This window comes from Pocillopora verrucosa, chromosome 5 (assembly GCF_036669915.1).
Source record: "Pocillopora verrucosa isolate sample1 chromosome 5, ASM3666991v2, whole genome shotgun sequence".
NCBI lineage: Eukaryota > Metazoa > Cnidaria > Anthozoa > Scleractinia > Pocilloporidae > Pocillopora > Pocillopora verrucosa.
Window position 1 is genome coordinate 7924609 of NC_089316.1, and position 12288 is coordinate 7936896.

A 12288-nucleotide genomic window follows, 5' to 3' on the forward strand; every position below is an offset into this window, starting at 1 on the left:
AAGTTCAAATGACATTTCATTTTATCGACTTTTCACAACTTTGTACGACTCTCATTGCAGCGCAAAGTTTTCGAACATTTTTCTTTCTTTAATTTTGCGCGAAAAAGAATCCATCAATATGCCAATTTGTAATCTGACTTTAAATTATTGCAAAAAAAAAAAAAAAAACACAACGTCATTCTAGTAAACTCACACAGCCACAGAATTTAGAAAAGGAACGAAAATTGAATAGTTTCTTTAATATCATGCAGCTTAGATCAGAAGGCCTATTTTGTGCACCGTTTTATTCTCTCGTTAGTTAAAATGCTGTTTCACAGTATTTTTTTTTTCATTCATTTGTGGCGGTGAAATATCACTCTCCAAAATCTCACAGTTTCAATACGTGGCCAAATTTTATCATATAGAACATAAAAAAAACCATGATATTTCAATAGAGATATTTTTTTTTAAATATAGTAACTACAAAGATTCTCTGTAAGATATCACCTTTAATTGTCGAACATAGAAAGCCTGTGTATTTGTTTTAACACGATGATGGTCGAATTCCACTTCCGTTTTTTTACTTTCTCTCGCGGTGCCTTGAAGGAGATCAAATGGAAAAGAGCAAAAAATTGAGCCAAGTTTTTATTCTCTATGTTTAGAGGGCTGGAGTAGTCTTTAAGACAAATATCAACATTTAGAAAAAAGCAACTAATAGCGTTCATGTAAGTTTCGGCAAGAACGGAATCATGAGGTTCACTTTGGAAAATGATTCGAGACAATTTTTCCCTCAATTGTTGATAACTAAGTTAAGTCAAAAATAATATTTTGAGAATAAATATCAAGTGAATAAAGTTCAAATTGCTTGAACGATCGTATTTCTTTTCTGCTTTGAAAAGTGGAATATTCAGGACTCAATTATCTTCAAGCGGCACAGGTCCGGCAGTTGTAATTTGCGTCCAGGAGGCGTCTTTCCTATAATAGAAACCTCATTAAAAAGAAATGTCCTCAATGCATCAATTTTGGGTCACGGAACCATAGTTAAAATAATTTTTTAGGACTTAACTCGGACTCAAGTTTCAATGCACAAAGGCTGTGCATTACGAAACGAAGCTATTTGGCGACGATTTGACGCAAAATGCTGATCTAATTTCTGGAGAACTCTCCTACTCTAAGTCAACACATCATTCCGAAATGTTTTAGGGCACTCGTTATTGAGCATGAGGTGAAATATATATCATTTAGGCGTAATAGTTTCTGAGAGCTGACAAGCAAGTCTCCCTGACGTTGGTAGTGCGAGGGCTCCAAGGAATAATTGCGTGTTTATTATTCGTTATTCCTTTTCAGGGTAAGTGAAGTTCTCTGTTATTATTAATATGAGAAAAAATCTTCAACTCTATGCCAATATAACGGTAAAATCGAACGTGCTTTCTCCGTGTATTGATACATCAAAGAAAAACATTCCAAGTGTTTGAGCCTAAACATATCCATATAAAATATTTTATTGACGACTTCATACACGTAGCTGGAAAATAACAAATGTTGATAAAATAATCATTTCAAACGTTTGTCAGTCCTCTTTTACAAAGCAACTCTAAACTGGTAAAGGAATGAGACTACATCCTTTAGGGAAAGAAAAATATTTTTCGTTTATGAATAAGATTTCAACCTTATTATCTTTGCTTTCTCGAAAGGAACTGAATAGCGAAAAATTTAGAAACAAATTCAATCCAAACAAATTATTGACACGACGATGTTTTACCATTAAAGAATAACTTTGAGATTCGAATAAACGGTACAGAAATCATGTAAAGAGTTTTACCGTGTAAACGTAAAAAATAAAATAGAGACCAAAGGTTTGCAAAAATTCAACTGGCCTTTTTTAATTAAAAAGCTTCATTTCAATCGATGGATTAACAATATAAGTTCAACCTCATATCCTCTCTCTTAAATTAATATGTAAGAGGAATCAAATCATTTTGTTCAAAACGAATCTTCAGCGCAAAAGTTCTGCGTCACTGTTTTATACAGCTGACGGAAAATTGCAAGATGGTAATATTAAGGTAAAGAAAAAACGGAGTCTTGTTTTAACCTTTTTTCCTGTCAACTTGCTATAAGATGACTATTCTCTCCCATAAATCGAACGGTCACGATATGTTTTGTATCGCCAAAATGTTGCAACTCAAACAACAATGGATCAAGACATTTCAACAAATACTAAATTAAGTATTTGGCTCACTCGTTTCATTTTCATCATTAAATCGTGTGGCCGATCAACATCTTAACTGCGACTCCGTCTACGAAACAACATTTATAATTCCCAAATAACGGCAAGGGACGTAAAAGTTACCGATATCAATGAAACGGAAGAACATAGGCGTAGCGACTCAGACAGTAATAACTTAATGGTAGTAGAAATGTGGTATAGAGTGACGCTAAAGAAGTTCGCTTCAAACTTCGAGTCTCCAGACTGAGACAAACACCATGTCTCAGAAGCTTTATTCAAAATACTTTCACAATTCTTTTATTCATTTTTTTCGAATTTCTGTAGTTCTTAGCAGTAGAAACAAAGAAGAATATAAAGATCGTTAATAATATAATAGCGCCAAAGTTTTTCCGTGAGGTCTGAAATTTCAGAATTTAGACCACCTGTCCATGGTCTCAAATTAAAATTAAAATAAAGATTATTTAGAATAAGAAGTTCTTTGGATCACACAATTCTGACTCAATTTAGTCATTTCAATAAATTTTTCAAAACCTCTCTCTTATTGTTCAGTCGCATGTCACACTTAAAATATGTTAAAAAGATTGAGCAGCGCCGCGTAAAAAAATTAATAAATTTTAAAAAATCAAGCAACCCAGAAAAAAAAGAAGATGGCGAGTCTCTATTAGTATAAAAGTTTTGTATTCAAATGATGGTTATTAACAGCTTTTAGGACCTGTCAAGTCTCTCATTTTAAAACAAACTATACGATACCATATCATATTGTGGTGACGAAGGGGTTGGAAGACACGCGAGAAATTCTTCAGTAGTATAATTTGGGAGCGGCTTACATCATAAATTTAACTTGAAATTAAGAACTTGAACACGTTAGATGAAAAAAAAGAACCCGTCATATTTGCAGCGTCATTAACTTAAATGAACTTCACAGTCGCCCAATTGTTAGTGTCAGGCTTAGTAATAAATTATTCAAGGTTTTCTGGAAATTTGTAAGTTTGTTCGCATTTCCGTAGAATATTTCTGCAATTTACTTGACCTGATGCTGAACTTAAATTCGAATTGTAGCTTCATCTCTGCACTCAAGTTTATATGTTGTTCTCGAATAATGGAATCATGTTTACTATGAACAAATTAACTGAAAGGCACATCATCAATACATACTTTGCTTGGAACAGACAATTTGTGTTCCTCGAGGTTAATTATGTTTTCCTTAGCTTATGAATGGGTTTCTTTAGTTAGGCAATAGATTATGAAAAAATGAGAGGGATATATTATAAAAATACTCCTAGGAGCTGATTTTAAATTAGCTTTCGTATGTTTGTGGTTAAAATTTACCAAACCTTATTTCGTGCCTAAAAGCTAATAATTTGTACCGATTAGTTTTCATCTAAAATTAATGAAACAAGTATCTTCGCCATTGGTTGGCAAACATCGCAAACAGAACGACTATAATACTTTAACTTCCGGCTCGAATCTTGTTGAATTCAATACTTGCGAGGAGCCAAAACAGAAACGATGGAGTTCTTTTTTTGATGTTAATTATTATACATTGACTTAAAACAAACGGTTGGTATCGTAATCATAGTTATAATGCCCTGGTGAAAGACAGTATTTTTAACTCGGTAACAATCAGGTGGTTGAGGACCGCATTTCGTATATTTATCAGCTTTAGAGTGACGTAGAATAAGTTTGACTTAAATCCCAAAATAGGGTTTGGTAAATATTTGAGGGCAAACTAACTATGGCTACCTTTTAGGATTTAGTTTCCAAATATCACCTATGAATGCCATCCATAGAAGGCCTGTGTATTTGTTTTAACACGATGGTGGTCGGATTCTACTTTGTTTCTAATTTCCCTCGACTGTTTGGGGTTCTTTGCGGTGCCTTAGAAAAGATTAAACGGAAAAAAAATTGTAGCAAATGTCAAGCGGGAACTTACTTTATTCTCTATTTATAGAGGGCTGAAGTGGTCTCTAAAACTGCCATAAACAATTAAAGCAAACAATTGATAGCGTTCATATAAGTTTCGGCTAGAACGGAATTATGAGGTTCATTTTGGATAAATGATTCGAAACAACTTTTCTCTCAACTGTTGATAACTGAGTCAAAAAATGTTTTTTTTGGGAATAAATAGTAAGAGAATAAATTTCAAATTCCTTGACCAATCGTACTTCTTTTCTGCTTTGAGAAAAGGAATCTTCAAGAATTAATTATTTTCAAGTCACCCAGGTGTTTTTACCTCGGACTCAAGTTTCAATGCACAAGGGCTGTGCATTGAGAAACGAAGCTACTTGGCAACAATTTGACGCGAAGTGCGTATGTAGATTCTGGAGGGCTTTTCTTAAGTATGTCAACACATCATTCTGAAATATCTGAGGGCACTCGTTTTTGAACATGAGATGAAATATATATCTTTTAGGCTTAAAAGTTTCTGAGAGCTGATCTGTCTGTCTCCCTGACATTGAAGAGTGCGGGGGCTCTAAGAAATAATTTTGTGTTTATCATTCGTCATTCCTTTTCAGGGTGAGTGAAGTTCTCTCTTATTATTAATATGAAAAAATATATATTTTACTCTATGCTAATACAAAGTTCAAATCGAACGTGCCTTCTCTGTGTATTGATACATTAAAAAAAAAAAATTCCAAGCGTTGAGCCTGAACATATCCAGGTGCAAAATATTTATTAAGGACTTCAAAGGAGCGAGCACCCATCTTTTGCCACACATACACGTAGCTGGAAAATGACAAATATTGATAAAATAATCATTTCAAATGCTTTTCAGTCCTTTTTCGCAAAGCAACTCTAAACTGGTAAAGGAATGCGACTACATTTTTCAGGGAAAGAAAAATATTTTGCGTTTATGAATAAGATTCTAACCTTATTATCTTTGCTTCCTCGAATGGAACTGAATAGCGAAACAGAAACTAAAAAATTAGAAACAAATTACATCTAAACAAATTACTGAATAGACAATTTTTTACCATCAAAGAACAACTTTGATATTCGATTAAACGGTACAGAAATCATATAAAGAGTTCTGCCGTGTATAACGTTATAAATATAATCGATACCAATGCTTTGCTCTAATTAAACTGAACTTTTTCAATTGAAAAAGCCTCATTTCAATCGATGGATTCACAATGTAAGTTCAACCTCATATCCTCTCTCTTAAATTGATATGGAAGATGAATCAAATCATTTTGTTCAAAACGAATCTTCAGCGCAAAAGTTCTACGTTATTGTTTTATACAGCTGACGGAAAATTGCGAGCACGGTAATATTAAGGTAAGGAAAAAACGAAGTCTTGTTTTAACCTTTTTTTCTGTCAACTTGCTATTAGATGAATATTCTCTCCCATGAATCGAACGGTCACGATCGATATGTTTTGTAACGCCAAAATATTGCAACTCAAAACAACAATGGATCAAGACATTTCAACAAATATTTGGCTCACTCGTTTCATTTTCATCTTTTAATCGTGTGGCCGATCAACATCTTAACTACGACTCCGTCTACGAAACAACATTTATCATTGCCAAATAACGGCAAGAGATGTAAAAGTTACCGATATCAATGAAATGGAAAAACAAAGGTGTAGCGACTCGGACAGTAATAACATAATTATATTAGACATGTGGTTAAGAGTGACGCTAAAGAAGTTCGCTTCAAACTTCGAGTCTTCAGACTGACACAAACACAATGTCTCAAAAGCTTTATTTGAAATAGTTTCACAATTCTTTTATTCATTTTTCCGAATTTCTGTAGTTCTTGGCAGTAGAAACAAAACAAGAATATAAAGATTATTAATAATATAATAGCGCCAAAGTTTGTCCGAGAGGTTTGAAATTTCAGAATTTAGACCAAATTCAAATTCAAATAAAAGGTTCCTTGGGACTAGAAAATATTAGGATCTCACAATTCTAACTCAATTAAGTCGTTTTAAATAGAATTTTGCTCGAAAGCTCTCTTCTATTGTTTAGTCGCATGTCGCACTTAAAAGATGTTAAAAAGATTGAGCAGCACCACGTAAAAAAAAATAATGAATTTTTAAAAATCAAGCAACCATGAAAAAAAAAAAAAAAAAGATGGCGAGTCTCTATTAGTATAAAAGTTTTGTACTCAAATGATGGTCATTAATAGCTGTTACGACCTGTCATGTCCTCATTTTAAAACAAACTATACATGCACTTGTGGTGACGAAGGAGTTGGTAGAAACACGAGAAATTCTCAAGTGATATAATTTGGGAGCAGCCTACATCATAAATTCATGTGACGTAAGAATAAAAAGAACTTGAACACGTTAGATGACAAAAAATAACCTGTCACATTTGCAGCTTCATCAACTTTAATGAACTCCACAATTGCCTAATTGTTAGTGACAAGCTGAGTAGTAGGTGATTGATTTTTTTCTGGAATTTTGTAAGTTTGTTTGTATTTCCGGCCAAGTAAATTTGGCTAAATTTACTTGGCCTGATCCTGAACTTCTATTCGAATTATAGCTCTCTGCACTCAAGTATATACCTCTGCACTCAAGTTTTTATGTCGTTCTCGAATAATGGAATCTTTTTTACTCCTGTCAAGCTGCTATGGAGTGTTCTCGCGAGATTTCGGGAAGGCCATTAATCAGGCCATGACATGTATTATGATTTTTATTATTATTCACCTGGTAGATAGATAGTTTTCAAAGTAAGCTGTAACTTGGCGGGAATTCAACATTTACCTGTGGCGCCTTATTCTAAATATTTTCAGATTAAGCACAAGGAAAGAAGTATGTGGTGGCTGTTCCGCCATTTAAGATTCGTCCTTTTCACATTTACCATGGAGTTTGTCACAGCTAATGATCAATGTAGGACCGAAGTAAATGTGCAAGGAATGGCTCTCAAGCGTTCTGTTTTCAAAAGATGGTCACTGGCGGCTCCTCATCTTTGCGATGTCAAATGTGGACAGGAGATTGCATGCCAAAGCTATAATTACAATCATTATAGAAATTACCAAATATGTGAACTAAATAACCGCACCAAGGAGGCGAGACCAGAGAATTTCCTTTCAGCACCCGCATGGTTTTACATCCGGCGATTGAACGGCAGAGGTGAGAAATCAAAGGTATTTCCATCTATGTGATTTCTATTTCTCAAAATCATCTCCGTCCTAGAGGAACTAAGAATTGCTGGTTAACGTAAAACATATCTTTACTGCAGCTCCCTTAGGCTCTATCCCTGAATTACCGGCGTTGTCTTGTCACGAAATAAAGGCAAGTGAAGGTAAATACATCATAAGTGGCATGTATTGGCTGGATCCAACTTGTAAAGGAAAGGCAAAACTGATTTACTGTGATATGGTTCACGAAGGTAGGTCTTATAAGTTTCCATGAGTTACTTTATTTTGTTACGAGTTATCAGTAACATGAGATTATTATAAAATTATACTATTATTGATACCATTACCCTAATATTTGGTTTGGATCAGTTCTAGCGAGGATGTCTCTCTCAAGTTGCTCTAACTTAGTTACTGCTTCTCTTTCCACATTCTAGATATGGATGAATGTAAATATAACATCAGTAACTGCGATGTGAATGCAAACTGTACCAACACGTATGGTTCTTACAAATGCACATGTAAAGTAGGATACACTGGCGATGGACACTCATGCTCAGGTAATTTTGAAGATGACCTTATTAATATTTTCATAAACTGTTTGTTTGATATTGTAATGATTTGGTAAGGAGAAATTCTTTCTTGGTCATTAATGGGAGTAAGGTGGTTAAGTAAAGATTCAGTGCATGGTAAAAAATATCCAGTGGTAAAGGGAGACTTGATAGATAGGCTTACAGGACAGAACAACGGATTTGAACTTGGGGGAACCGAGAAAAAAATCTGGTGGATTGTAATGCGAAGTGCTTGGGTCTAGACTAGGGTTTCTTTCTATCAACTTTTTTTCAATTGCAGTTTGTTTTTTTAGTTGTGTTTATGATTTTACAGATATTAACGAGTGCAAAGGAAATCACTCTTGTCACGTAAATGCTACATGCATGAACACCCTTGGATCACACGTATGTCAATGTCATGCTGGATATACTGGAAATGGACAAAGCTGCACAGGTGAATTTCATTTCTTCGCTACAACATTTTTAATAGTCCTGTATGCCTTCCGGCTACAGCGCCGCACTATTAAGTCGCGTTGTAAGACAATTAGATAATTTGTTACTCGTTACTGGTTTTGATCTAAGCAGTCATTTCTCATGTTAAGAACCTCTTAGGTAATGTTCCTGACCTTTAAATGAAGAATTTTGGTAACTGATGCATTGTTCTGCTTTAAAATTAACCTTATCACAAAGATTGACAGAAGCATGAAAATAAAATCGCTCGTTTGGCTCTAAACCTTGTGCACAGAATGGGTATGTAATTGATTTTCCATGGCGTTACGTTTTCGTTCACGCTTAAGATATATTTGAATGAAAAAGTTGAAAATTATTATCATCGAGTTTTATAAAATAGTCAAGATACTACGAGCACCCTGATTGGTCAAAAACAATCGTTGATTGCACCAGTAAACCTGTGGAAAATTAAAGTTAAATATATAGATTTAGCCAAGCCTAAGAGCGGAGCTCTTATTAGTTTATTATCCAGCCATAAGTTGCACTGAATAAAAACTATAATAAAATTATCTACTGGCAAGTCTTTGTGTTATATTTCAACCCAACCATTTCCTCAACATATAGACACTATTACAAAGTAATTAGTCAGAGAAATGGAAAACTTGTGGCATATACACCAGACCGCACTTTCTATCGGTTTACCAGCGTAGTAAACGTCAGATGTTGGGAAACCACTCGAAAAAGAAGTAGATCAATCGCCTCCAGCTCGTTCTCACAAAAATCAAGCGTGGATTATATCGCCAGTAAACTGATAGAAAGAGCGATAAATAAAAGTGATAAGGTTGTACAGAAACTGCGGTACTGCTTCGGAGGGAGAATACAACAGGGTAATTTAGTATTATCAAATGGGTTGATGACGTAAACGGGCCACCGTAAAGAGTTTTACAGCGAATGCTCGAAACGTTAGCTTTGAAACTCTTTACAGAGGCCAATTTGCATTATCAGCTCAGTTGATAAGGTAAGAAAAGAAAAATGGAAAAGGAAAAAAATCTAAAATAAATGGTTAGGTTGCGTCCTGAAGGGATTGTGTATTTTCTCTGACCTTATCTAACCCTTTTCATGTAACTAAAGAAAACCTTTGTACAAACGTAAGGATCCGATTACTGGCAAGTCATTCACTCGCATCATGATTATGAATAATTGGATGGTGCTAATAGATAGAGAGTCATTGCACACTCCTGGGACTTAGTTGTGTTACTACCAAACACCTCTGGGCTGGTATTGTTGTGTGAGAACTAAGGATCAAAAATGTCTTAAACGCATTTGGTAGCATCTAGTTGAGATACAAACAACTACAGGCTTTGATAGGCGATTAAAGCAAGAGTTGACATAACTCTTTATAATGCTATCATTTCATTTTAGTTCCTATTTGCATCATCATTGTCCAGTCCAAATTCTTCTTTAAATTTTACTTAACTCATAGTTGTTCTTGTTCTTGTATCTAGTTGTTGTCGAACTGATTGACTTAAAGAATTTCAACAAAAAATGTTATCTTTGTCACTACGATCTTTTTGTAATGTTTATTTCATTTACTAGCCGACCCATGTTATAATTATCAAAACCTGAGTGATGCCAATAGAAAGAGCAGTTACGTTACACCGATACATGGACCATCTCTGTGTGACGACTTACTCCCCGAGGGATGGTATCGTTTTGTGGGAGCTGCAGGAACAAAAATGCCAACAACGCGTGTACCAGCATTCAGATGTGGTACAACCTGGTCAGGCTGGTTGGATAGTGCTCATCCTACGTTACAAGATGGTAAAGTTCAGAAGGAGGTCTGCTTTAGTGATCGTTCGACGGGTTGCAAACGTAAAGTACTTATTTATGTTAAAAACTGTGGATCCTACTTCATCTACAAACTTTTTGGCGCGTTTAGTTGTAACTCACGTTACTGTGGTACAGACTGAATATGAAGCAAATGTACTTCGCGAAGTTAAAGTACTCATAAATCACTCCATAGGTACATATTTATAAGGTTTTTAACACGTAACGTACTTCACTTTTATCATGATCACTGACACTGCTGTCAAATTTCACGCTGCTGACGAAGTCTTCAGTTATGCTATCAAATTAAATGCTTTTAGCTGCAAGTAAAAAAACACACGCAATATCAACAAGGACCAGGTTGATCACAAAACAAAGAAAAAATAGATAATAAACTGTAGATAAACAGATATCTATTTTATGTAATTAAAATCGTTATTCAGATGACAGCCCTCGTTAAGCTCTCAACTCTCGACTCTTGGTCTATGGAGTGCTGGATTCATTATAAAAATAGAACTTTCTTTATCACAGCTCCACATTGTGAAATTTTCCATTTTTTTTCCTCTAACAGAATAGTAACGATTAGCTTTGTATTCAAAATTATGCAAGTAATACATTATTAAGACCAAATAAGTCCCAGGAAAGACACTCCCAAAGGCCTCTGTCTTATATTTCAATAGCCTTAGCCTACCTCTCCATTCACTTTATGTTCATTCGTTATGTTCTCCTGTTTACAAGAAGAGACCTGAACACAAAGTGAATGAGGCAAAGCGGAGGCAAGTTTATTACCAACCTCAAAGACATGCTGGAATATCGCAAAATCTTAGGTGGTCTCACAAAAGGTAGTGATATCGGCTGGGTAATTTGTCTGTCTCGGCTTTCTGAATTGTATCAATAGACGGCATTGCCATATAATTAATCTCAATATTGAACAAAAAATTATGTAATAATGCATAAATAACTCTATACTAAGTGGATTATTTTCAGTTGAGTGTAGTGGAGACAATTCGAAAGTTTATGTTTACGGCCAGTGGACAAAATAATAAAAAAATAAGAAAGGCAACAATAACAACAGCGGCAGCGACTACGATGACACCAAAAATGGTTGTAATCATTACAAATCGATCATTCGAGACTCGTTTTGACTTTGCATCTCACAAGCTCAGCATCAAATGGCAAGTAAAAAACAGAGAAAGTCAAAACCGTGACGGGTCACTTTTGACACTCCACTGAAGACTGTTCCACAGTTTAAGTTAATCTTTGTCAATTTTGCTCTGTAAAAATTTACGCGATATTGTAAGTCATTTTTGCAAATTTGCTAAATAATATCACAAGAAACGTTACAATTTGATTCACAGTAATCGCTTGTACTTCATTAAAAAAGGCGTCTGGCTTTTACGTCTTTGCTCTTGATTATCAGCGTTTGAAACAAGCAAAGAAGCGAAGGAGGCAAGAGAGAAAGAGGTGGTGGGGGAGGGGGGTTCCAATGCACAACTAAAGGACAAAACCATTGTTCTCTTGAATATTGAAGAATTGCAATGAATACCACTTTGGAATGCTCGGTTGCCATTTTCGTGTTAAACAAGATATAATCCCTTTGCGTTGCTTGTTGCCAAGTGTTTCTGTGTGATGAAAATACTTCAGCTCGGAATCACTTGACCCTGGTTTGTTCTTGCCAGATATACACCACGCCTTAGAACCTCAATTTTAAAATAAATTCTATCTTTCAACCACGATCTTTTTTGTCTAATCTGTCACCATTACCAAAAATAAGAGAAGATATTTGAGCTAGAAACACAGCCATTAACTGAGATGGTAGATAATTTGCATCACGAGGTTCTGTTTAAAACTAATTCTTGTACACCGTACCATGAGATGATAGAATATTTTTTAGGATAAACAAGCTATTGAGACAGAGACTTTTGCATATGCTGTATTCAAGTATTAACTCATCCAAGAGAATATACGTTTTTTAAAAGAAATAGTAATAGGCTATCGGGGATTGATAACTTTAAAGGAAAAAAAAAGACTTAAAAAATTGGTCAAGTTTGCTTTTTATATTAAAAGGGAAGCTCATTATGATCTTAGCCCAAAGAAAGACAAGTCCTACTATTTAGTTTAATGCATCAGTATTGCTACTTCGCTCATCAAATTTTTTGTATCAAA

The 12288-nt window shown here is 34.8% G+C and overlaps 1 protein-coding gene across 1 annotated transcript; it reads left to right on the forward strand.

Moving 5' to 3' along the window:
• Nucleotides 1-1058: 1058 nt before the first annotated feature.
• Nucleotides 1059-11505, forward strand: LOC131786963 (uromodulin-like). Its single transcript, XM_066166773.1, has 6 exons — nt 1059-1327; nt 6950-7289; nt 7399-7548; nt 7732-7854; nt 8180-8299; nt 9892-11505. The coding sequence occupies exons 2-6, from the start codon at nt 6971-6973 to the stop codon at nt 10263-10265; spliced, it is 1086 nt and encodes a 361-aa protein (XP_066022870.1). The 5' UTR covers nt 1059-1327; nt 6950-6970; the 3' UTR covers nt 10266-11505.
• Nucleotides 11506-12288: the final 783 nt, after the last annotated feature.